Source organism: Caloenas nicobarica, chromosome 2 (genome assembly GCF_036013445.1).
Source record: "Caloenas nicobarica isolate bCalNic1 chromosome 2, bCalNic1.hap1, whole genome shotgun sequence".
Classification (NCBI taxonomy): Eukaryota; Metazoa; Chordata; class Aves; order Columbiformes; family Columbidae; genus Caloenas; species Caloenas nicobarica.
In genome coordinates, this window is record NC_088246.1 from 149,539,627 (window position 1) to 149,566,176 (window position 26,550).

The following is a 26,550-nucleotide window of genomic DNA, read 5'->3' on the forward strand; positions in this document are numbered from 1 at the left end:
AAAAAAACACAAAAGGTCTTCTGTGCAGGGCACTGATTCACGCAGCTCTCTGCAGAGCCCCGCAGCCTCCTCGCCCCGCCGAGTAGCGCGTTTCATCCAGGCCCGGAAAAGCACTGGCGTAAACCAGCCCACCCAGCTTTTCAAAAAGCACGTTAACTATCAGAGGTGGGCACCGTACCGCGGTCCCACACGGCGGGTCCGGCGGTGCCAGGGCCGAGCAGGACGGGGCCGAGGGGCAGCCCTGCCCGCCGAGGCGGCCAGAGACGCGCCGGGCGGCCCCGCAGCCGCGCCCGGGCAGCGCAACAGCCCCCGGGCACCGGCGTGTCCCGTCATGAGGCGCTCCAGCCAGATCCAAACCACTTGGATCCAGGTAAAACAAAGCCATGTTGGGCCCTGGTGCCTCCACTAGCGACGTCCTCGTAGCCAAGATAAAGGCAGGAGCAGTCTACGCGGTTTTAATGCAAATGAGATGCAGCCCTCAGGCGCTTAGCAAATTGCCAATGCATTGGGGATGCCCCTGCTCATGTAGCTTTGTTTCCACACGTACTTAAAGTTGATGAGTGCTGGTTGTGTTTTCCTTCCCACCACTAAAGGACACAGCAGAGATATAGGAAGTTGGAAAACCGATGTTTCGGTAGCGCTCTGACCTGGTTGGTGGCCGCTGCCAGCATCTTTCGTTAGATTCAGTACATCTACCGGTGCCATTTGACTGGTATTTCTTCTAAAATTTATGTTGGACAATTGTGACACAGCGCTAGCATCCCTGAGCAAAAGGAGTATATACTGCATTTATGGAGTCACCATCTTTGCATTCACTTTTTAACCAAAACTGCCTGACCCTTAGACATTTGAGGGAAAAGCATTTCTGCACAGAAGGTCTATCTGTATTTATAAACCAGGGGCATTTTACATGCTGCAGAAGCCTTACGTGACAGCAAATCAAAGAGGGCTTCCATTGCCTTAGTATGAACTCACACGTGTGTTTAAAGCAGATATTAAAAACATGATTCACTGTAATAAAGACATCCCAAACAACTATTTAAAGTCATTCAAAACACAACATTTGGGGGTGGGGACGTGACCATACAGTGCACCTACTCCTCCCCACTCCCCCCCCCCCCAAAAATACAAACTCAAATAATTATTACTAGTAGTAATAATAATGACACATATATATACTTTACCCAGAAGTACAGCAGGGTTCTTAAGAAAATTAGGTCTCGCTTTCAGTTTCACTCACCACTGAACTAGTCAGTTTTGAGAAATGGGTTAAAGAGGTGTGGAGTGTTACTTAGGAGTTACAGAAAGTACACTGGCACGTTAAAGAAAGATGGAACAAAACAGTATCATCTATAGAGGGAAATGATGGCTAAAACAGAAAGTACACATCTAATACACTGCTCAGCAATTCTTTTCCTTCCCAAGTGCACAACATACATAGTAAGAGGAGCTCTGAATACTTACTGAACTTAGGCAGAGGCATAAATGGGTATATGTTGCGTGACTTACAGAGCCAGAGGAAGAAGGAGCAAATTTTTCATGGAAGCCTCAGATCATACAGGCTGCGTTTGCTTCATTCACATCCTCCTCCTTTCACTGCACTTCAATGTGAAGAAGATAGCCGTAGCAATATTCACCTCAGAAATCCAAAACATTGCAGAGACCACACTGCAGCAACAAATGAATCTGCTTCACATGCATTGACGTACCTCCTCAATGTCTGAAAGAAATTCCAGCTCCAGTCAACCCACAAGAGACATGTTGCCTGACTGTACCTTGATGGTATTGTTTATGAAGAAGATGATTTACACACTCGTAATGATTTAAGCAGCTACTTTGCATACATTACAGAGGGAACCTGAAACATGTGACCTGCTTCACAGGGCAGGATTATACCTCTGTTCTTGTTGTGTCATGTGCAACCACACTATTTAGTAGTTAAAGCCCAAGCGAGGACTCTGGTATTCCATTGCCCTCGCCGCGCATGCAGCATGAGAGTTTCGGCATGCCTCTGAAACCAAAGCTTAGCCTCTCAACTTCTAAAGATAGATAGTTAAATAAATGATATAATTGTCAAAGGGGCTCAGTCAAACCTACCACATGGCTCTGGCTGCTCAGGATTATGACGTTTGCTGGCAGGCTTTTTAGGACAGGAAATCTTTCATGGTGTTAATGAATTTGTAACAATGATCATATTCTTAGGGGCCACTCCAATACAAACTTGCATTAGCACTTAACACCACCTCTCACAAAGCACTGAGAATATGTGCGTGATCGGCATCAGTTAGGAATAAACAGTAAGAACTTTAAATCTCTTTTTTCTGATGATGCTTAAAAAAAAGGTCAAAAGCTTTTTAGAAAAATGGAAACTAACATCCGAAGAATGGCTGAGTTCATAGCCTGTCAGTGCTCCTTCATAATTTTGAGTTGTTTTTATTGATCTATACGCTTCTTATGCACAACTTCATTACTGCTTTGATAATTACAAGATAATTAAATACAAGACAGAGCATGTATCATGCTAGGGAATCATTTAGTGAGTGAACTGTTGTGCTGAAAAGTGGAATTCTGTCTGTCACTCACGGCGTGGTGATACACCAGTAACAAACACAACGGGAGCTATTTTGGGGATGATCCAGTGGCCTACCGGAGCCACAGAGGGCAGGAGCAAAACACAGGGTTCAGAATTAAATGGAAGCGCTGCCACACAGGCCTTCACACTTCACAAACACATACAAAAAGAGCATGTTCACATGCAGGTTCACCTCGACTTCAGAGCAAGTTCGACACTTGCCGTACAAGACATAAGAAAAAGGTTCACGTCTGAAAAATTTTGACTGGAGAGAGAAAAACCGACGGGTGGAGGGGGAGGTATCTTAGCAGCACCAGGAGTGAAGGCAGCAAAGCTCTGTTCACGGCTTTGCCACTGGCTCATTCTAGCACTGCAGAGTTATTTAGATTCCCCATGCCTTGGCTCACCCGTCAGTACAATGGGTATAATACTTCATCCTGTCCTTAAGAGGCAATTACTGCTTCTAAAATACTCTGGGAACCTTGATTAAAATGCACTGCAGCTTTGTGATAAGTATTCCCTCTGAAAGAGCGCGCGAGCTGGGTTTTGATGGTGGAAAGTACTACCTGACGGCTGGAAAATAAAAATAATCATTCTGAATGAGAAGTATGTGCTTGACCTATGCACACCTGTAGGTGGAATCCTCCTGGAATATTTTCTTTTTTTTCAGTTAACATGTGTGTATTGCAAAGAGAGGAGCAGTGAGAATGGATAATTTAAAAGCTTTTGAAAAGCCCTGGTATTTTCACCAGAGGATCATAGTGGGCCGTCTTCAAGAACTCTGATGCAGAACTATATGTAATTAAAAAAAATAATTATTTGTAATGCTCTTCAAATCCTGTTTCATTAAGGAGGGTGAAAAACAAAATCACTTTAAATATGAATGCTTTATGAATAAAGAATTTTTTTTTAATTGATGAGCATTCATTTTCCCATACAGTTGCATAAAGTCTGAGTAGTTCATGTAAAACATAATTATCAACATTTTAAACCACATTTTCCCCTTGAAAATAAATAAATAAATAAGCACGCCAGAATCTTTTTTGTTCATTAAGAGCCAGATCCAGCAGAAAACATCTGCAAACTTCTAGACCAAGCAAGCCCTGGAAGGCCATGGGTACTGGCTGCACCTCGTGCCAACCCCAAAAATTTGGCTGGTTCAGAAAGATTTAAACAAAACAAAAAAAGCCCTGCAGCTTTACATGTCTGGGAATTGTGGAACTGCGTTAGGTTTATGAATAAAGAATAGGGGTGAGAAAAAAACCCCTCCTTTTAAAAAGGAGATCCCTGTCTCCCCTGTCCTCGGCCATTCCAGGTGCTAGACAGGGGCTCCTCTCCCTCCCCACGGACACCACGCAGCCCGCACCAGCAGCTGCGGACCAAAACCATGGTCCACCTGCACCCCCTGCTGCAGAGGGGTTGGGGGACCACAAATCTGGCGCTCACTCCCCCTTTGCACATCCAAGGGGCACCCGAGCATCCAGCTCCCAGCCACCATCCTGGACGTGCTATGCCTGCTACGGGCAAACCCAAAGGGGTGGCCTGGGGACGGGAGCCAGCCCCAGCCCAAGGGACACGGCAGGGCCAGCACGGAGGGGCAGGCAAGCGCGGGGCAAAGAGCCCGGGGACACGCTGGTGTCCCCTCAGCCAGCAGCCTCTCCAGCCCCATGGAAGGATCAGGCTCTGCGGCCAGCCCAGGACTCCTAGCGGGGGCTTGGACGGGCTCCAAGGCACAGAGCAGGGAAAGAGCCTCGGTACCGCGGGCACCCAGCAGCACCTATTTTGATTTCGTGCCACCCCGAATATGTGTATGCAAACACAACAGGGCAACTGACAGCGTCGGCATGTCTGTCTGCTGGAATAAAGGAAAAATTTAGGAAGCATGTTTAGGACAAGGGCCCTGTTACTGCAGCAGATGAAAATTAAAGAACCTGCTGCTAGTATAGTTGCCACGTTTTGAGACTTTTGATAGAAATAATGGCTTTTTCAGACTACTCCTTCACTACATCCCCCTCTGGGAAAGCAAAGCAATCTCCCGCTAATTTTAGTCATACCTTGTCCCACTCAGAGGACCGGCCTACATTTCACATCGCCCCCCGGCTCATCCTGTGCAGCTTGCCCGGTGCAGGGAAGAGGACCAGGCGCATATTAAAAGACCGAGCAACAGTACACCCATGTGTTCTGCATAAAGGCGATCCCAAAATTTTGGGTTCACGGTGTTCATTTTACAGACACCTCCTCGAGAGGAACAGCAGCTGCAGTATGCTGCCTTGGTTAGCAAGATGTGATACACAAAGAGATATGTACTTAACAGAGCACAGAGGGACTCTGTGCGATGACCATGTAACTGCAGACACTTTGCAGGTGTGTATTTACAATACTATTTATACAGTGCCGAAAGTGGACTACATTAATATACAGTGTGCATGATTCACTGTCATTAGTCCTGCCTTCAATAATGTGGACCTGAAGACAAATAATATCGCTAGAACCTCTCCCATACAATACACAGACTTGTTAGTTTAATTATATATACAACATTTCCAACTGCAGTTAGAGATTTTTTTTTTTAATTATAAAAAAGTTCTTGAAGTGAAACCTTTGTTTATGAGTTGAAATGAGCCAGCTGACATACAAAAATAGTAAACTGAGAAACCAAGAGTCTTGTATTTAAAATGCAGGATAAGTTGGATATCTTAAATAAATAACATGAATCTGAACACACACTAAAATAAATCATGTATTTTAACAACGCTACATACAAATAGTGATATTTATCACTACAGCTTTATATACCTGTTGGATTACTGCTTTCAAAGTGTTAAGAAATGTACCAGTGTCTTTGAATTAAAATTCACTTTATGCTAAATCTGTGAAGGTGCTCTTGTGGGAAACACTGCATTCTACATTATATTTTTTATTAAAAGAAAAGCTTACACAGTCTCAGAAGAAAAACAACCAAATGGCAAAAATCCCAACTTTGTCCATTCATCCTTTGATTCTGTCTTTGCCATAATAAAATTCTATGAAAATGTTGCCAGAAATAAAGTTAATCTTTGCAAGGACTTTTTCATCTTTCTTTAAAACTGGGGAGTAACTAGTCTGCGGTTCTATGAACCCTGATGCACAGCACGCTATAAAGATGAGATCCTTGACATTTTTCACCCGTGTCTAAGGAGGAAAAAAAAAAAAAGGAAAAAAAAACCCCTACCTTGAAACTCTAAATTCTCGCTAAGAAACATCTCAGTAAGGCACCAAGATAATGTCTCACAAATTGAAACAGCAGCAAGTAGTAATATCTGTAAACTCAGAATTAAGGAGCCAGCATTTTCTATACAATTTTAGTAAGTGTTTTAAAGTGCCTCTTCCCATTCCATAGCATGGGCACTGAAAGCCATAAATAACCGGATCAGTAAGTAAATTCACCATCTACTAAAAGAATGATTCTTGAGATAACTCAAGAAAGTAAAAGCTGAAGAGCTTGCTGCTAGCAGTTAATGGGACAACCCAACTCAAAAGTCAGAAAGAGCAAAATATCTCCCTTTCATTAATGGAGAGAGGGGGAGGAGGGAGCTTAAAAAGTACACAATTAGTTAGCTTTGCAGTGATTAATTCAACAACTGCAAAGCCAAAAACAACTTTAGGCACTTAACCATGAAACTGTCAGTTCTCTTTGCTTGACGATAAAGCATCCAAAAAGTAAACATTAACTCCTGTGTTTTTTCTACGTGTGTATTCCATCATTAGAAGATGATAACCAAAGAATTACCAGGCAAGCTCAGCAGAGGTTTTTTATACCTCACTCCCCCTAACACAGAGGTGAGATGTGCCCAGACTCCATTCCTTTTCCTCACTGCTAGCTCTAGTAAGACAGTTCATACTGTTCCCTAAAACTTGACAGAAGGGATCGAAAATCAGACTGAAAATCCCGTCACCAGGAGGCAAAGAGCTCATCACAGTAAGGGAGCTTTGAGGACGAGGGGACCCCTATACCAACCACGTCCTCTCCATATCGAGGTAAAAGCAGGCGGCAGCTCTTGCTCAGACCAACTCTGCCCAAGTAAGGAACGCAGAAGCGTGTACTTTATCATCTCTTTTAAATAAACTCCAAAATTGAGTAACAATCAAACAAACTGAAAAAGAGCAGGAAGCTGAAGAACAAATCAACGTATTTCTCTGACCTGCAAATATTTAATTCAAGCACGTTCTTCTTTCAAACAAGATGCCTATGAGCGTTTTGATGGCTGCTCATAATCACATGTGTCATTCGCAAAATTATAGCATTTAGGGAGGGTACTGGGCAACCAAAAATGGCTTTTGCTAGAAGTATGTCACAAGCACATCTTTTAGTCACCTCAGAATTGCACACGATTTTGCTACATTCCTTTGCACTGGCTGTGTGCGGCTTGCTTCACAGAAACACAACTGCAGTAATCTGCTTGACAGTAAACAGTAATCAGTAAATACTATTTACTGAGCAGGTACGTGCCCCGGCTGTTCCCTCAGCCTACCTGTCCCCCATCTCTGCCTTCCACTCTGAATCCCCTCGCTCTGGGAAATTTTAGGAGGGGAATAAATAAATACAGGTAGTGAAATAGTGAAATCCCGTAGCTGGCAAGGTTTTCCTCTCTGAACGGACAAAATTTTAACTCCACGCAGCTCCAGACACTGAAGGATTAGATCCTAACCAGGGAAAACACAGGAAAATGGTAATAAATATTGCATGGTAATCCACGGGAACTTTGGTCCCAATGTGATTTTTCTATAGTATCCTAGAATAAATGCCATTACAACATCCATAATCTCAGCTCATATATCAGAGCGCTCTCTCCGCTCTCCTTCTGGCCCTTCCTTCTTTCATGTAGTGCATTTTCTAAGGAAACATACTTTTTCTGCAAAAGTAAAAAGTCAGTGCAGTCCCATTTCTGACCGAAAGCAGCACAGTAACTCGGTGAAAACTACCACAGACCATATCGCGCTGCACGGAGCTACAGCTGAGGAGCGCGGGGTTTATGGCAGCATTACTCTGGTAAGGTCTCGTCTGAAATTCCTTCTGACAAGACAAAGGAAGTCACAGTTTGCTGTTGAGAAAAAGCAAATAAACTGTATTCCTACACAGTAAGAGCATTTCGTGTCATAGCGGATTTTACAGCATCCTAGTTCTCTTTCTATTCAGGCATGTGTCTTTGGGACAATAAATTCTGAAAACCCAAGAAGGTAAAGCTTGCTTAACCATGAGTCTCCTTTCACCCGGTAAAATAAATTCCACAGCTGCTTTTTCTTTCTCCTGTGACTATTTTTTAAGCTCTTCCTATTGACAACTAGCCACTGTCACACTCCACTACTGAAACAAAAATATTTAAAAATGCCACCTTTTCAGCCTCTTGATTTTGTCCCATTGAAATAAAATGTTTTGTACCACAAAGTTCAGCAGAGCTGCCAGGTCAGCTTTGTTAGTGAAGATTTTCATATGTGCTAATATAAATTGAGAAATTACTAAAGAAGGGGGAAAAAAAAAAAGCTAGACAAACCCATTTTAAATGTTCCTTAGATAGTGCAGTACTCCAGCAAATCTCTAAGGAAAGTTAAGCTGAGACTGCCACAAACACCAAATAAATTTGCACCACTGGGATATTTAAGGTCCAATAAATCTTACTTTCCAATGGTTTTAGAACTCCAGAAAACAGTTTTTCAGCTCTAGACTCAGTACGTTGTAACAAAACTGTCTACCTAAAAGCTATTCACTTAGACCTGCCATCTGTGAGAAATACTTTCAGAACATACTCATGTCTGCTGAGCCACCAAATTATGAAGACCTTCCTTAAGAAAAAAACAAACCACAAACACACATATATACATACGTAAAAACCAACCAAACAACTTACTTTTTCTGTTTGCATGATAATGCTCAAGAAAGTTGGTTAAAAATGCCCCTATTTCCAATTCAAATTCTTATTAATTTATTTGAACCCTCTCATGTTGCAGTCGACAACATGAAACCAACAACTAATTGGAAAAAATAAAATGCAAAGCAATAAAATCCATCACAGTTCAGACATGATATGCTGAGCAACAGCATAAGAGCCATAACGTCAACCTAAGCAATCACACCATTGTGCAATTTCTCTGATATTGTTAAAAATACTAAGATTTATCTGATATTATTAAAAATGCTCCTAATTGCTGGGGGGGAAAAAAAAAGTCAGATGGTATAGAAAAAGCCTTTTATTTTCTGTGCTGCAACTTTTTTTGCAGTTTGGTTATATCAAAAGCACGTTCTGTGGGCGATGAAAGTCACTGCTTCCCTCGGCCTGTGAAAAATATCCTGATGCCCTTGGCACGGCATGCAGCTTTCTGAGGGCACTGCAGCCTGCTTACATGGATGTACATGCAATGCTGGAGCCTCAGTGGCTCCACCGCTGTTTCTAGAAGCCTTTCAGAGAGCAGTTGGTGAGGAACAAGAGGCAAGCGTGGCCATGAAGCCAGGGAGCAGCAGCAGGGCTCAGAAGCAGGTGTACTAAGTAAAACTACTTTTTATTTTCATTCCCCCCTTTGGGAAGTGAACCGATTTCAAACCAAAAGAACACTTTCAAAGGTGAGATTGAACCATGGTCCCACTGACGGGCAGCTTTGCGGGGTGAAATACCACTCGACCATCCTGAGCGGAGCGGAAAAAATGCAAGATGGAGCAAACTGTAAGAAAGTGCACCACGGTTCCGCAAAAACCACAGTTCCCTCTCAGTAAACTGCAACATAATTAGGAATTTTCCCGATGAGGATCAGATCTTACTCTAGATCAAATTAGCAGAAGTTTTATCCCTTGCAAGTACAGGGGGAGATCAGGGCCATAATCAAAGGGATTTAATCAATGCTTGGTCGTATCTAAGTTTCCCACAGGCTGCCAGACAAAGCAGGTTAGATCCACTTTCATAAAAATCATTTGCCTAAAAATCAAACCAGCCTAAACATTACAAATAAATCAAGTTATGCTAAACATTGTTTTCTCGCTATCAAACTTCATGTTATAAACAACTGAAGGGCAGTGATGCAAAATGGATTCTTGCCTAGATTTGTAAACTTTTCCAGGGGTTGTAATATCCTGCATTTGATGACATCATGAAACTAACCACAAGTAAAAGTTGGGTTTCAATTTGTTCTACTTTTCCCTCATTAGTCTCTGTGTCAGAAATAGAATAAGAACCCTCATTAAGTCACATTAAATTCTTTAAACTCATTAAGGGCTCAGAGAAAGAACAATACAAACACTGGTGTTTTTGTAAAAAATTATGCAACACAGATGGACTTCCATTTCCATGTATTTTTAGAATGTATGTATGTGCATAGAGCAGCCAAAGAGAGACCGATAGGCGTGAGAGACGGAGAGGCAGAGTAACACAGACAACAAGGCAGAGCATACCTTACATATGACAGAATGATACCTAGATATAAGTGGATTATGCATGATCACTTCTGACCTGATATGGATGAAACGCTTAATGCTCTGTATCCTGAACCGTGGCAGAGCTGGAGTCAGAGCCATAGCCCGTGTTTCTTTTCAATTAACGATTCCTCAGGCCCTTTTCCAGGGAGAAAACAACCTTGAGGGCCACACAGCCAGCAGCAATCGAGTGGCAATCTAACTTTTTGTCCATGACTACTTTGATTGCTGCTGCTATCTTATTGTAGTTGAAGATACATCTACAGTTCATGCTTATGGACTTACACGTAAGATACAGGTGTGTGCAGAATTTCAACAGTCTTGGAGAGTATCTCTGGGTGTGCAAAGGGTGAGTATCTGTTAGAAGGTTTATTGTAGCTGAATGACTCAGATATACATTGTTGATAATTTCTGATCTTCCTCCCCGCCATAAGACTGAATATATGAGCTCAATGTCACAAAATTATTTACATTCCTACCGTATGCTCAAACAACTATTAAAGGATTAATTTAATCCTTTTTTTTTTTTTGTGATAGATATAACATGCGAATAGGAGTTTAGTTCTAAAGAAAACTCCAGACCTGAAGAAAGTGGAAGGAGACCAATTAGATGCCATAATTTTCAGATGTCTGTAGCAGGCTACAAAAAGAAAACGGTCCATACAGTGGATGGGAGAGCAGAGTTACTCTTGCTTTCCTTCCTTCCTGCCACTGTGACAGCTGAAATGAGACGTGGGACTTTTCCTGAGAGCCCCCAGCCCTGAGCACCCAGCGCTGGGTGCCAGCACGGCGCGAGCAGCAGCCGCCGCGCAGGAGATCTCCTCTCATTTCTCTAGCAGAGTCAGATACTGTTTACCTGCAAGGCACCTGGTAAGGCTAATCTATTTTCACAAGCTTTTGCCTCAGGTATTTGGGGTAAGGTTTACTTTATTAATTGTTTGCATGCATGCATGTCCATATCTATGCATAAAGGAGAAAGCTCGGCAACGATCGGCATATATTGCATTTTTGGTTTATACTCTGTAACTGCAGCTGGAGAATGTCTGATGAGTATATTTAATAAACGTAAAAATGAGAACGATAATTATAAAAGCAAACTATGTTCAGATTAGGAAGCCGAAATTGGAGGTACCTTTCTTTCATCAAGTGAATTCATGAGGCAACGTTTCATCTGCATGGTGGGTTTTGGATGATGTTCTACATAACTCGTGGCATTTGCTTGAAAAGCGGTGTGTGAGAAAATTAAAAAGAATCATACTTTGGAAACACTGAAAACCTTCTACCCCCAAAGAAAATTGCTTTATCCTAACTCATTTAACTTCCATTAAACATTAAACCACATCTGCACATAGGAATTTTAGGTGATACTTAACTTCAGTATCTACTTCAAACTTTTTTTAGATCGGTTGAGAATTTGTTTTTTAAAATAATCCCAGTAAAGTCACGGGCATATCCAAAAGCAGAAAGCAGTCTGCAAGGTATCTGTCTAGGCAGAATATGGTATCTTTTTTTTTTTTTTTTTAATTAACTACTAGCAAAAATTTCCCCCTGCTTTTTTTTGTGAAACACCAACCTGTATGTTTAATTTTTTAAGTTTCAGTATGTATTTTAGACTTGCAGACTTTGCAAAGTAGGTCAGGAATACCCATAGGATACACTTTTGAAGGCTACAGATAGCAGAACACACCATTTACGGCTTTGTATATACACATACATACACATTCTATATAATATAGATAGATTCAATGATTTAAACACATTACAACTATACTGTGTGTTTCAAGAACATTCAGATATTTACACTGTTAGATCACCACTCATTTTAGACATACGCTAGTGCCAGCTGCCAAAAAAAAGTACACAAATCAAAATATGTTACCTTTGTTCAAACAATACTGCTGTTCATTATATAATAAAAACTGTCATGCTTAATCTTCCAGGAACCAAGAACTGGTACATTCTTGGACCAGAGGTGGCCTGAAATGGTTTAAGGCAAAACTGAAGCATATCGTTTAAGTAAATCTTGCTGAGAAACATAAGCGCATTGATGATTTTTACCATCATCTTTTACAGACTTTTTTTAATATATATTTATAGACTAAAAATGCTGGCATATTTTCAAAATGCAGAGAGAATAACACATCAGGTTTTTTTCTGTAACATTTTACAATATCAAATTATGTTTTACCTCCTGCATTGTCAGCCTCACTAAATATAATGGGGGATCTGAAAAGGATGCTTGAGAACAGACGGCACGATGAAGTAAAATGTACCTATAAAAATTACATGTTGACTTTGAGAATATCCCAAAGTTAAAGTTTTCCTCGGGAGTTTTCAATATTATCCAGGTACACCAGGGGTTGTTCTGGGTACTAAGCTACAGGCTGTGATGTTCATTTACCGTTAGAGATTAAAAAATTGCCAAAAGCGGCATTCAAAAATACATCTACAGTACGACATAGAGAAATAAATGCCTTAAATTCTTCAGAGTTGGAACTTTTCAAACTCATATTTTAATTTGCGAAAACGCTAAATAAAAATAAGTACACTTCACTTATTGAGGAGAATCTGTTTTACAGCATTACAACTCCAGGACTTCTTCAGATTTCTAAGACTGCAAAGGAAGTATTTTACAATTTCATCGTTAACAACACGGCTGATACAATATTCATCAAGCAGACACAGTCTTACTTACAGACAGACACAGACACACACAAATCTGCAGAGACCAATCCTGCAGCCTTTACTGAATTCAAAGTCCCCCTGACGTCAATGAGTATTTTTCAAGAATGAGAATTGCAGGATCAGGCCCAAAAAGCACTTATGAAGATGAGATGTTACTTCAACAGATTGAATGTTAGATTAAATATAAAGACTGAGGCAAGACAAGTCTGGGGTTTAAACCCTAGGGAGGATTGACATTTAAAGTGTTGCCACTGAATTATAGCTCTCCACATTGGGTGGGGTAACCTCCAACTGGGTGGAGTGTCTCCCCTAAAGGAAGGGAAAACTGGCACAAGCCAACTTGGTCTTTGAACGATTTCCCTACTTGCCAACTTATGAAGTCGTCCTGACGTCACCTTCGTCAAGAACGTCTATTGCCCAACTCCGTCTTTTACCATCGAAAGTTTGCTGGTTTCAAAACCCCAGCAGCCGTAGAAGAGAAATTAAGGAAACAAACAAAAAAACTATAAACAAAATAAAGAAATTAGGAAAAAATAAAAGACAGTAGACTGGATTTTCTTGAGTATAGTTAATTAAAAAAAATCTTTTTGTTGGGCTTTTTTGTTTCTGATATCAGTTTCATACAAATAGATACAGATCACTAGAAACTATTACTAAACATATTTTAAAAACTGGCTTTGCTTTAAAATATGGGCTGGAGAGCGCACAGAAAGTGGCCACTCTCCAAAATGGGATCTCTCCTACCTTCTGCAATGGGCAGCGAATATCTTCCCAATCAGCGTCACTAACAGGTGTCAAATGCTCCCATAGTAGGAAAATAATATTCACTGAACTGCCATCAACGGTGTGTTTGACATACTGTTCCTCTCTGAATCAAAATAAATTGTTTCTCCAAAAGAAGGCTTCGGGTGCTGGGCGCGAGAGAAGGGGCATGGTGGGGCGGGGGGGTGGAAATCAAACGAAAAAAAAAAGAGGGATAAAACATCTCAAAATGCCCATGGGAAAAAAAATAAAATAAAAATCAGAAAACAGTTTAAGTTACCGTAACCTGAAATGCACCAGCCATCACAAAGAGCAATTGGAGAAATCCAGCAGAGCTCAGCAGGAAAGATTTTTAATAACAGATTGAAAAACAAGAATAAAAATAACTGCATCAACAGGGCCTTTCTTCCTCAGGCCACAAGCCCGTTTTTACTTGAATTTTAAAAAAAAATGGCAGTTTGGCCACTAAAACCAATCCAGAACATTATTAAAAGTTAAAAGCTACCAATTACTTCTGTCTGTTCTTTTAAAGCAAAGTTTGGCATTACGTCAGTTGGTTTAAAGAAAACAAGAAAGAGAGAGAGAAAGAGGAGAGAAAGTTTCCTGCTTGTATAAATTAAACCACCAGGGAAGGTGTCTAGCCACTTGTAAAGCATTTATTACAAGTTTTTAAAGGGCTAGTAACATTTTAAAAATTAAATATTTTAAAATAAATTTAAGGAGGGGGGGGAAAAAGTCAATCTGAGCCTGGAAAGAAAGCAGACTTACGAGAAATTAGACATGCGTGAACTGCAGCTAAGAAAATAAAAAGTTCTATTAGGACTAAACCTTGCAATTCAAAAGAATTCTGTTTTCAAGGCAGAAAAAATCTTGTTGTAGCTGCTGTACTCGCATGCATCCCCTACGAGCATGGAAAAGTTCCACTGAACTTTACAGGATGGAACCAACTGAGTTCTGTAGGAATGTCCTACAGAAGTGCCACTCATGGCAGCTGTGCAACGTAATGAAGAATTTTATCTTTATAGCTTTTCTAAATCCACATACAGAGATTCACAGCAGAAGTAAGATTCCTTAGTTAATGCGGCAGGACTGTAATAAAAATCACTGATAGAAAGACTAGCAATTTCTATTAAATTTCAGACCTATTTTCCGCTGGTGCTGTTACTATTAAATTTTAAAGAACCACTTTAAAGGTACTAGAAATAAGAGACCGATAGCACGGAACATGAATAAAACATAGAGGGCTATTAAACAAAGTTTCTTACACGCAGCTATGCCAGTTCACCTAAATCACAGTCTTCCAAACCCCACGATGCCAAATCAGAGACTCCTCTGACTCCGGACGACACCATCAAGTGGAATGGTGCTACAGTTGTGCAACGCTTTGGGGGTGTGACAAAATGTCCACTGGGGACTTAAACCAAGACCGTGGTAGTTATTGTCCCATTGCTCCCTGTTCATTTGAGCCTTGGTCTGCATGACAAGAAGTCAGAATAATACGCCACCTCTTCTCTCCCCCCAGCGCTGCTCTGCCCCAGCAGCGTTTCTTGTGTTCTGGGCACATTTACAACTGGCGAAGGAGCCGCGTTCTGGAAGGCCCTTTATTGATTAGGTGCAGTGAATAATAAGCATATTCTGAAAAATGTAGTTGCATGCCTTGCCCTTGTAAACATTGACTATTTAACGGTCTAATTGTACTTTAATGCTTCACATGATCTGATATGTCATTATGTGTTTTTCTTTTAATTAGCAAATACACAATGCAAAAAAAGCAAAGCCCAGAAAATCTGTACGTACCATAAAAACTGACGCGAAAATAGTCTTAAAGTAATCAAATATTCTCTCTTTGCATGCAGGCTTATCTTTTTAAAGTCAGAAGAGAACTTCATTGGCACAGAGTAGAAAAAAGAACTCCATAATTCATGACAGTACCAAGAAAAAAAGTTCTTCTCCAGGAGGACTGGAAAGGGCACTTTTATTTATCTTCTGGACAGACAAAAATAGTAGAACCTAGACCAGATATGCTGTAATTAATGTATCCAAAGGTCAACAGGCAATGGTATTTATACAATAGATGGGTGCAGACTACGCTGGTTATAGTATTAATCATCAGTATTTGAAAATGGCATTGTTTTCTTACTAGGTAAGAATTCTAGAAAGTTTCAGAAGGAAAAAAGAAACTTTTTCTTTTTTTTCTCATACCTGCCTGCTATTCTTTTTAACTAATTGCTTTTTAACTTGTGAGGTGTAATACTTGGGACAAAAAAGCATGAGTTTACAGTCACCCAGGACTGCCAAAAACAGACCCAGACTACCTCACTAGTTATGTTGAGGAAACTAAATTAAGCAAGGGCAAACACCAACTGGAAAGTTGTCAGTTTACTGAATGAATGGCTTCATTTTACACAGCAGTTAGAATATCTTAATCAGAATATATTTCTGTTCAAGGCCAATACTTTTACTACCAGGTGGCAGTTTGTTTTAACTGAACTGTATTAAAAACGTAATTTATTTCCACTTTAGTTTCACCTAACAAAAAGGGTTGTCAGATTCCCAGCCTGTCATGTTCAAAAATATTTAACCATAAACTTTCTCACAATGTTATATTTGGTGTTACCCACAAACCTTTATTAAAGCGATACTGCCAGTGTGGCTGCAGTTAAGATCTGAGAATGTTTCTATTAAGATTATTACATTAAAATATTGTCAAGAGTTTGTAAGAGACATAAATATTCATACACATACGCCCCCCCTCAAACTTAGAAGGAAAGTTCCACATAAAAAGAAAAATTTAAATACATACCCAAAGTTGCCTGTTTGTAATTAAAATTTTGGGTTTTTCCTAAACATCTTTGCTAATTTTTTAACTCTTTCACAGTGTAATGTAAAATAGTTTTGTTTCAAAGCAACTGCCTGATAAAGTGTTAAAAGAGGTAATTCACATGAAGAGAAAGTAATTAGTCATTGTTTGCACAGTGCTTTGAAAATATAAAACCCTATATGCCAACTAGCATTAAAATATAATATGATTGAAAAACAGAGATTTAACAAGCAACCATTGCATCTCGCAGACACTTGAGTCCACACACAGGAACTAGTACTACGCTGTTATTAATGCACAATCACGATACGTGAATAAGAATATTCCTCACACACAGCTAGGGTGTGCATGATAATAGTGTGTACTATGAAGGTTTACTATGAATGATAGACAACACATTATAGAAAAATAATCCTGCTAGGGATTTATAAAATAATACTGAATTTACTCGATCACCGATAAAAACATAAGGCAACCCACAAAGCTACTGTATAAATTATGCTAAAAATGCATTAAAAATATAAGAGAATATGCTGGCTGCATCCTAAGTGTTTGATGCCCAAAGAAGTCTCAGATCTCTGAAGGTGTCATTTACATTTTTTTCTTTATTAACATTACTATGAAATAAAGAAAAAAATAAAGCCATATTCTCACACGCAAAGATTGCCCAGTGTTATTTAGAGTCTGTTTTAGAGGATCACAGGCAAAACATGTAAACTTAAAAGCTGATGCAACTTTGCCCTTTACTTACTTTGTTGTGACTACGTATATGCAAAGTTTCAAACAGAGAAAATTTATTATATGTAACAAAAAAAAGCGATAATCAGACAGAACAAGGTGGAACAGGAAGACTAACTCTCCTCATATCTAATCTTTCTTGGTCTTAAAAAGGTGAAGCAGACTTCTGCTGTCACAGCCTGAGTTTTAACTTGTATATAGGCACTGATGAACTACTAAACTCTAGTGTTATTGAGTCTATGTGGCAGACCTCGAGAAGGTATACGTTTTTCAAGAGGAAAAAGAGACTTTTTTTTCCTCTCTATAGAGAAAGGTTCCACTTGTTTGGTTTGACTACATTATTAACAAACTTTCATTCAGTGGTTAAAAGAGAGAAAAAAAAAATCATTCAAAGTGTTGATATCATTTCCAGACAGTCTTGTCAGCATCACAATTTACAGGAAATAGTTGATGTTCTCAAACAAACCCTGTATTTACTCATAGACCCAGAGTACTTAAAAAAAAAAATCCTCAGTCTTTTGGAAGGCTTTTTTTAAATGTCACTCTGGTGGAATATCTGAGAGAGCTGTCTAACCTAACACACATATTGTGAACATGAGGCGAACACAAACTGCAGTTCAGAAGACTACTGTAACTTTTATTCTCATTTTGTCCACGTCAGGAACTGGCTCTTACCACTACTTTCCTTCGCTGCCCCTTGCATTTTTAACTCTGGCAGTCTTCTCTAAATGTTCAAGTTTTCCTAAAACCAACAGGAAAGTAACATGATGCCACCAACATCCATAGGATTCAATTGCGCAGCTGAAGAAGACTGCTGGAAGTTTGATGGTTTCTTGAGAGACTTACTGAACTCAATTAAACAAAACCTAAAGCGTATTAAATTATTGTTTGTTTCAATCAACATTCAAAATGCGCTGCGTGCTGTAAAAGCAGCAAAGGCAGCATGGTCCACGTAATAGTTTACACTCTTTTTGCTAGAAAATATATTCCTCTCGGAGGGGATTTGTCGCCTTGGTTCCCCAAGTGTGCTGAGGTGCCCCTGGCTCCAGCTCTGCCAGGCAAGGTACTCGCACTGGCAGGGGAAGGAGTGATGGGGAGGAGAGACGTGTCTCCACTTCAACTTATCACATCTCCCCACAGCTCAGTCAGTGCACTTGAGAAGTTTGCCATTTGCAGATAGAAAATACAACCGATTGTGGGGGGGAAAATAAAAAAAATATAAAGGAGGCTAGCGGGCTCCACTAGAAACCGTGTAGGAGTGCCGGGATGTCTGAGCGCCTTGATTTGCAGCAGGGAGGTTGATAAACAATGCCCCCGACACATCAAGCCCCCTTGGGGAGCCGCTCGCGTCCCAGGGCAGCACCCCGGCGGGCAGCACCCCGGCGGGCAGCACCCCGGCTCCGAGCCTGCCCGGCCCCGGCCCGGGCCACCCCGGCTGCCCCGGGTGCGGGGCGCCCACCGCCGCGCAGCCCCTCCATCCCCGGCCTCGCCTCCATTCATTCCTCCCGTCCGACAAGCAAACACGCGGGCAACTGCAGCGGGGAGCAGCCCCCCGCCAGCAGCCCCCGAGGAGGAGGGAAAGAGGGGGGAAGTGAGACGCTCCATAAAGTTGAGGCAGGCAGGGGAGAGCCGAGCGTGGGGACGCAGGGCTGAGAGCAGAACTTCGCCTTTAAGAGGGAAAAGTTTTACGTCTCTCTGCGCTCTGATCTCAAAAAAAAAAAAAAAAAACACCCAAAAAAACCCCACAAAACAAAAAATCACCACCATCATCTCGCCTTTTCCTTCGATGTGACCAGGAGGGACCCCGAGCCCCCCTCCCGGCGCACCACAGCTCCGCACCCGGCCTCCCTCTGTGTGTCCCCGGGCAAGAAGGAAGCAAAGGGGAAAGAAACAAAAACAAAAAAAAAAAAAAAAAGGGAAAAAAAAAAGTTTTTCCCAAACTTACTACTCTTCATGATGGTGTCTCTGTGCCCCGCTTGTCATGATCCCCATTAAAACTTCCAGCAGCGGCAGGAGCGGCAGAACTGTGAGACTGCAGCTCATCGGATGCGAACCCTCTTTGCTCGTCTTCTACTTCCACCCCCCGCGTCTCCCTTCCCCTCCCCCCGGAGCGTCCCGGTGCCGGGGAATCGGCGACCGCGGAGATAAGGCGCGGAGAGGCGCGGAGAGGCGCGGAGGGGAGGGCAGAGCCGCACCAGCCCGCGGCCACCGCCGCCGCTCCCCTCCCCGCCTCCGGGCCAGGGGGCTGCTCCCCTTGCCCGCCGCCGCCGCTGAACTTGACCCTCCCGACTCCAGCGGGGCTACCGCGGTTTTGAAGTCGCCAATTTCCAGCCATCACACATGGCTTTGACCCACCGACGGGGGGAAGGGGGACGCGGCGGGGGGGGGGATGCACCAAAAAAAGCCTGTGAAATCCGAGCAGTCCCCTGCTCCCCGTGATTATGCCCAGCCCCGCTTTTGTTGATTTTTTTTTTTTTTGGGGGGGGGGCGTATTTTTGGGGAGGGGGGTGCGCGCGTGTTTGCCCCCCACCCCCCCCGGGCACACGCCGCGGGCGCCGCGCCCCCGCCCCGCGCGGCGCCCCCCCCCGCGCCCGCCGCCGCGCCGCCCCCTCCCGGCCCGCCGGCCGCGGCGCCCTCCCCGCCGCCGGGCTGCCCCCGCCCGCGCCCCCCCGCGCCTTACCTGTTGATTAACCGTCAGCAACAGCCCCGGCAGCCTGGAAGATGGTGGAGCCGCGGCGTGAGCCATGAACCGTCTCCTGCTGCCGGCGGAGTTGGCCGCGGATTATGTGGCGGTGGCCGGGAAGGAGGGGGTGGGGGGGGCGGGGGGCCGCGGCGCCGCTGCCTCCCCCCTCGGCCCCGCTCGGCGGGGAGGGGGCGACGGGTCCGCCGGCCGCCGGCGGGCGGTGCGGGGGCGGGGGCGGGGGCGCGGCGGGGCGGGGGGCGCGGGCCGGGGCACGGCGCGGCGGCCCCGCCGGCGGCGAGGCGGCGGCCTGGGAGCGCGGGGCGGCCGGCGCGTTATCAGGACTGTTATCGCTTGTCAGGACCTCCGTCTCCCCGCATTACGTCAGTTTCAAGACACCAACACTATTAATATCAAAGGAGCCTTCGCGGAGGAAAGCGCCACCCCAGACGGAGCGCCCTTAAAGAGACAGTGCAGGCGGCCCCGCCGCGCGGCCCGCGCCGCCCCCCGCCGCCCGCCTCCGCCCGCCGCGACGCGGCCTCCGCCGCCGGGCCACGGCCGCGGGCGCGCTCGGCCCGAGCGCGGGCAAGCGGGGGCCGCGGAGGGGGCGCGGGGACTTGGGCTGAGCTGGTGCAGGAGCAGCCCGCAGGCCAGAGCCGCATCCCGAGCGCGGCCCGCGGGAGGCTGCTCTGCCTTCTGCTGTCACTGGGACCGCTTGCTGTCGTGCGAGGGGGGAAAACTGGGGAGGAAAAACATAAAAGGCGCTACCCACGCGCGGCAATAGCTGCATCCCTCGGGAGGGCCGAGGTCTGCGCGGGGCACGGGGGATTGCGTGGGGAAATGTAGATTTAGTGTCAGCTCTCTCGTCCCTTCCCTGTGCCCCAGCCCGCTTCTGTGCGGGTGTTGAGGCGGATGGACAGACACTGTCCAGGTTTGGGGATGAGTAGTCACCGGTGCTGTCTGCTCGGTGATACCGATCGCAACTCAGCCGCAGGCTGCTCCGAGAAGACCCTTACAACTTTTCCTGCCTGTACAGAACCTTTTCAGTCCAAAATACTCCGACTTCTCCCGTGCTACAAATTGCCAGAGGTCTGCATGTTAATGTAAAAACACTCTCCAAGGAGAAGCAGTATATAAAAGGTTCCTGTGAAAGGGTTTTAAAATCCCAAATAGAGTAGGCGTTAAAAACTATGTAACCATTTGTTGGGCATTTGGACACAGTTTTTCTGCAGTTAGGTAACTTTACATCGCATGTTTTTCCTCCTGTGCAAGTCGTTTAAAACTGATTTTATGTTAAAATAGATGCATTCTGCTTCCTTGCAACTACTAACGCATTATTCAAGGTAGAAGCTGAAAAAGAGTTAAATCATTACAGTGCAAGAGATGAAGCTGCTTCCCCCCAAATGTTTGAAATTACATAACTTTTTCCTTACAATTTTATTCTCAAATACGTGGTGAAATGTAAAGCGTAAAATCTTCAGAGATACTGCTGACGCAAATGAAACCCTACTGTAAAACCTATGTCGTTTGCAGCCCTCTCTCCAAACTTAAATATTCTTCAATATATGTTTAGTATAATCCACTGGCATATCTGTAAAGTAATTGCTCATGTAAATCACCCAGTAACACATTTCCCCTGTAAGTTCTGTTGTAGGATTGTCTGATAAAGCGCTTTATGAATAGAAAAGCAATAATTCACATACAAGAGGTGAACTTGACGAAAATGGAAGGGAAAATATACTTGCACACAGTAGGATCTCTGAGATGGGGAGAGGAGAACCGACAGATTATGTGTGGGACTCTCTCTATACCCATCAGCAGAAAATCAGTTTGGAGCAGCAGAGATGTTTATATATGGAATGAGAGAAAAGTAATAACAGAATTTAAAGTTTGTTACAAAGTCTGCCTTGATACTTGAGTCCCGGGTCCATGGTCTGTAGCACCTCACTAATATTCGCACAGAGAAACTTTCCTGAATTCATAAACCTTTACTTTTTCTCAAGCTGCAAATGCCATGGCTGAATTATAGTCAAAGAGGCAAAGCACTTTTACAAATTTTAGTGAATGCAGAATGCTGAAAAACAAGTATTTTTGTGCCATTCGCAATGATTCAAATGTGTTCTTTTCTGCAGTTTAGACTGTATTATTGTTCCCGAGTATGTCAGCCCCGAGTAACTGTTAACTTGGCACATCTTGTATATGAAGGGTTAAAATCAGCAGGTATTTTGTCTGATGACTTGGCTAAGCATCTTACAAGCAGGGCTTGAGTGGAAAATATTTAAACAAGGGTTATTCCCCTTTGCTTCTCTGCTCTAGTGAGACTTATTAATGTCTTTTTATTATAAACCAGGAAATGATGCCCCCCGCACCTTAAGTCCCAGCCAGTTCGTATGTGTGGCTGCAGCTTTCCCAGATTTTATTCACATTATGACAGACAAACCATGAAGAAGATTGATAACAAAAGCACAGGTTTCAACATGTGTAAACCTCAGTAACAAACACACCTTTTCTCACCTGTAGAACAATATTAGAGAAATGTATTTTTAAAAGACATGAGCCTCTCTGTGCATGTGCTTTTAAACTGAAACCACAAAAGCCGTTCATAAGCAAAGATGAGAAGGACAAAATATGTCTTCATAATTTCAAGTAGACGACTCTAATGAAATACTGTATCTCTCAGAAACTAAGTTTGTTACCATATCTTGTAAAAAATGCTGACATGATACATTCTGCATTTCAAGTTAAAATAAAGCAGATCAAGAAGACGTCGATATCAATCTGTTTATATTCACCACAAAAGAACTGTACAGAACTTAATAAAAGCAAAAATATTTTCATAAACTTTTTCAGGCAAATTATTATTTATGAAATAATTTACAAAGAAAATTTTTACCTCATGGCTTAGATACATTACATATGCTTATGATTGACACAATATGTTCAGGCTCAAAGGCCCATATAGCCTTTTTTTCCTTTTTTTCTTTTTCTTTTTTTTTTTTTTTTTTTTAATCCTAGTAGGACTATTTCAAAACAGCCAACTAATTCATGAAGTCATACAGTGATTGTTTGGCAGTTGTTTCTAATATAGAAAAATAAGTTATGTATATTGTTTTCATTCAAATATTTGTTGATTTGTTGTTAGAATCCTTTGACATTGACATGCCACAAATTGCATTTGGAGAAATATTGGAGTTTTATTTTCATTTATTATCTTCTGCTGTCAAACATTTGCAAAACCACTTAAAGCAAGTTTTATTTTACTTTATGCAAAAGTCATAGTCTGCATGATAGTGGATTGTTGTTGAAATAAAATGTCCAGCTTTCTGTAATAGATAAGAGCTGAGAAAACGAAAGAAAAGCAGCAAAGTGAGAAGATGCAGAGAAAGTGCTGCTTCCATGAACAAAGTAACTTCTAAATAATCCTCCATCTTTATTTACACTCAGGCACATTCTCCATTGAGGGAGAATACAGAGGCCAGTCACAGTTGCTTCTTGAAGGAAAACAGTATACCAGTCATTGTTTATCGAGATGACATAACATGCCTTTTATGCCTTTATTGTTTAATGCAGTTTCTCTTTTCTTGTAGTTTACTCAGCGTAGATACAAAGAAGGATTAACAGTTAAGCGTAAGCATACTTGTTTTACAATTTCAGCCTTTTAGTGCATAACTTACTTAAAGTACTAGAGCCTATAATCACAATGATTTTACCTGATGGAACATGCATTTCAGAAATATAATCCAACTGTTTACCCTAACACGTCATAAATTGCAATTCTTTACAAAAACCTCAGAGATTGACATCCCTTGCTCTTAAATGCCTGCTGCTTTAGCACACATCATCAAGAAAGTATTTCTGTATTATTCTCCCTCCAGTTGGTAGTATATCACATGAATTCTAAAGACCATTTTCTTATACTGTCTTCAATAACGAGCATTTTGAGGAGCATTTAGTTATGTGTCTGAGGCACTCCAGTGTGAGTTTCTTGGGAATATAAACACGGCAACTTGCAGGATTTCTGCAGACCCGCTTCTTTTCCTTGCACAACTTTTGTCACATGAAATCATCGGGAAACTTTTGTTCCCTTTCTTACACCCTGCACAGAGTCAAGTTTCTAAACTTCAAGTTGTGCGCCAAAGGCAAAAAACTACCACCGATTTTCAAAGAAGCGGGACCGGGGACCCTAATGATGTGGTTGAAACGTCTCTGAAAAGAGATTATGCGTTGTGATAGACAGGGCAGCGCTGAGAACAGCCAATGAAACAGCATGCAACAGAAGAGCTAATACCATGGCATCATCCCAGATTCAACAGATGTTTTCTAGGGGGATTGGATATCTGGTAATGGGAAATGGAACCTTTCTCTTCTATGTCACTGGTTTTAACACAGGCCAGTAGTGATGGAAAGTCAATAATATCCGATGCTTGTTTGGTAGCTATCTCCACTGCGAGCTAGAAGAATGTCCTCCTGACCGTGGCGCACCACAGCTGGCCGGGTCCCCAGCACCCCTGTGGCACTGCTGGCAAAAAGGACCTTGCACAGAAATGCCGGGAAACCCTTTTCCCTGTGAGCAGACCCCTGGGGAGGGATGAGGAACGCCATCCGGGCATAGACTGTTCCTGCTAATGGCATGTCTGCAGATAGTTAAATAACTCTGGCAGCCGCAAAAGACAATTTATCACTTTACGCTATCATAAAATCTACTAGAAAATTAAAAATGCTAAAACACCAGACTCCCTGAAATCATTTACATGCAGGAATCCACATAATTGTATAGATTTTGATCTTAAAAATGCTATATAAAAGGCATTCATCCAAAGCTCTGAAAAACCTCACATGCACATGCACATACATATGGAGTAATATATAATGAGTGTCTCCCAACAAATATCAATAAAAGGGGTGGCGGCATTTCTTCACACATTTCAACTGCAAGTTCAGAAAATCAAAACAACCTGAGCTCCCTGTCCTGTCATCACCCCCAGGCAGACAGAGCCACCACCTCTCCCTGCCTCGGCTCCATATTCTTCTTCCCTCCAGCATTTGCAGCATTTCTGGGAAGGTTAATCTGGATAAGGTCAAAGTGCATGGAAGTCAACGGGGAAAAAAAAAGCTATACATGAGTTTAGTCATCTTTACACCAAGTCCTATCTGCGAGTGTTTTCTAGTCTTATTCTAGGTTTGTTGCTGTGAAATTGCAATGTTCTGGACATAACGATATTAAAACTCACTGCAATATCTTCTAATATAAAGCAACAATTTTATACAATAGAGGTATTTGGCTCAAAAGGAGTTTTCTTTCATTTGTTTTCTTGTAAATAGTTTTTTCTTTTCCATTTATTACTTCTCACCATGTTCAAATCTTTATATTAATGTGACAGACTACAAGCAACATTTTTATTGCAGAAAAGATTTAGTTACATAGACACTGATGGAAGGTCTCCGATTAAGTTTAAGAAATATCTTCCAAATATATATATATTTCACTTTGCAAAGAATTGCACATTCCATTACAACATGAACATCAAATGCATACCCACAATACATGGCCCAGGAAGGGCAACAAAAGCTATTGGGAATCTCAGACACACAATGCATTGGTAAAAGTACCGAGATGCTGTCACTATTTCCAGTTACAAGTGGAGGGAAAGGCACAAAATCAAGGTAAATATGGCAACGTAACTCATGGTCTTTGGTGCTCTCTATCAGTCTCCCATGAAGCTTTTTCAACTACACACACAGGGACACACAAATAACTACATTCAACCAAACTAATATATCTAACTTTCAAAGCAAGCAGTGTTTTGTGTAAGGAAGGGCTTGATCTTAATCCAGCTTTACCCTCTGTATCACGAACCAGTCCATCTTGCAAAGACGTGATCTGATGAACTACTGCATGCCAGGAGTGATTACTGACAGGCAGAAATTTGCCTTGTGTCAGCTCCTGAGCTTGGACTGGGGGATTTTTAGAGCAAGAGGAAGGAAGGTCAGCTTGTTGACAGAATCAGAGAACCAAGGAATGGCTGAGGCTGGAGGGGACCTCTGGAGGTCATTTTGTCCAACCCTCTGCTCAAACAGAGCCACCGACAGCCACTTGCCGTGGAACCAGTTTCTCCATTTGGAGACTTCATACCTCTCCAGTAGTCTACACAACTGCTATAACTTGTTCCTAACCTGAGACAACTGGAAGGAGCTTTCTAATCTGAGTGAGAAGTGCACTTTGACCCGCTTTCTGTCTGACCTCTGCATAAGAATAAATACACATCCACAACTCTGAAATTTAAATATGTTACCTCTTTTAATGCTTAGTCTTTGGAAACAGGTAACCTAACAAGAATGCCACCTTGGCTAACACTGAGCCTTGTTGACACCAAGATTAATGTAAACCGCATCCTTTAGTTGTGAAATGGCAGTGCCACTGCCTTTGGTGAAAAACATGAAACAACTGTAGGCATCCTTTAAACTTATTCAGGAGCTTGCTTAATATTCCTCAGTGATTATCAGCCTTGAAAGAGGATTTCTTTGGAAACAGTCATTCCTTTTGGGAAGAGCACATCAACCTACACAAGTGGTAGCAGACGTAGGTCACTTGGTTCTGCTCTCTCACTTAGAAACCTCATTTCTGTTTATACCTCTCACCCTTCATGAGCTGGATCACATGCCCACACACAAGGTTTTACCGAACATAGTGTGAATCAGGCAAAAATAATGCTGATGGATCAGCATTCGTCTACACTTGGGATCCTGATGTGGTGAAGTGCAGATCATGACCCAGAAAAGATGTGTGTCCTTGTCTACTTCAATGCCTGAACAAACTGATCCCACAGAGGGCAAAAATAGTCTTTACAACTTCA

General features: G+C 42.4%; 1 protein-coding gene across 7 annotated transcripts in view; it reads right to left on the reverse strand.

The window, feature by feature from the left end:
* The window catches only part of TRPS1 (transcriptional repressor GATA binding 1), a 215,472-nt gene extending 195,658 nt beyond the window's left edge, over positions 1-19,814 (reverse strand). For 4 of the 7 annotated variants that reach the window (XM_065629210.1, XM_065629207.1, XM_065629211.1 and 1 more), the window contains exon 1: positions 19,697-19,814. Coding sequence is in view for 1 of the 7 variants with exons in the window: in XM_065629209.1 (XP_065485281.1) it covers positions 18,962-18,971 (10 nt within the window). In the remaining 6 variants the exon portion in view is untranslated. Of the gene's footprint in view, positions 1-1,509; positions 1,592-18,961; positions 19,080-19,696 lie in introns of those variants that run through there. The other 3 variants (XM_065629209.1, XM_065629205.1, XM_065629206.1) reach the window with 2 other exon arrangements.
* Between the last annotated feature and the right edge of the window lie 6,736 nt (positions 19,815-26,550).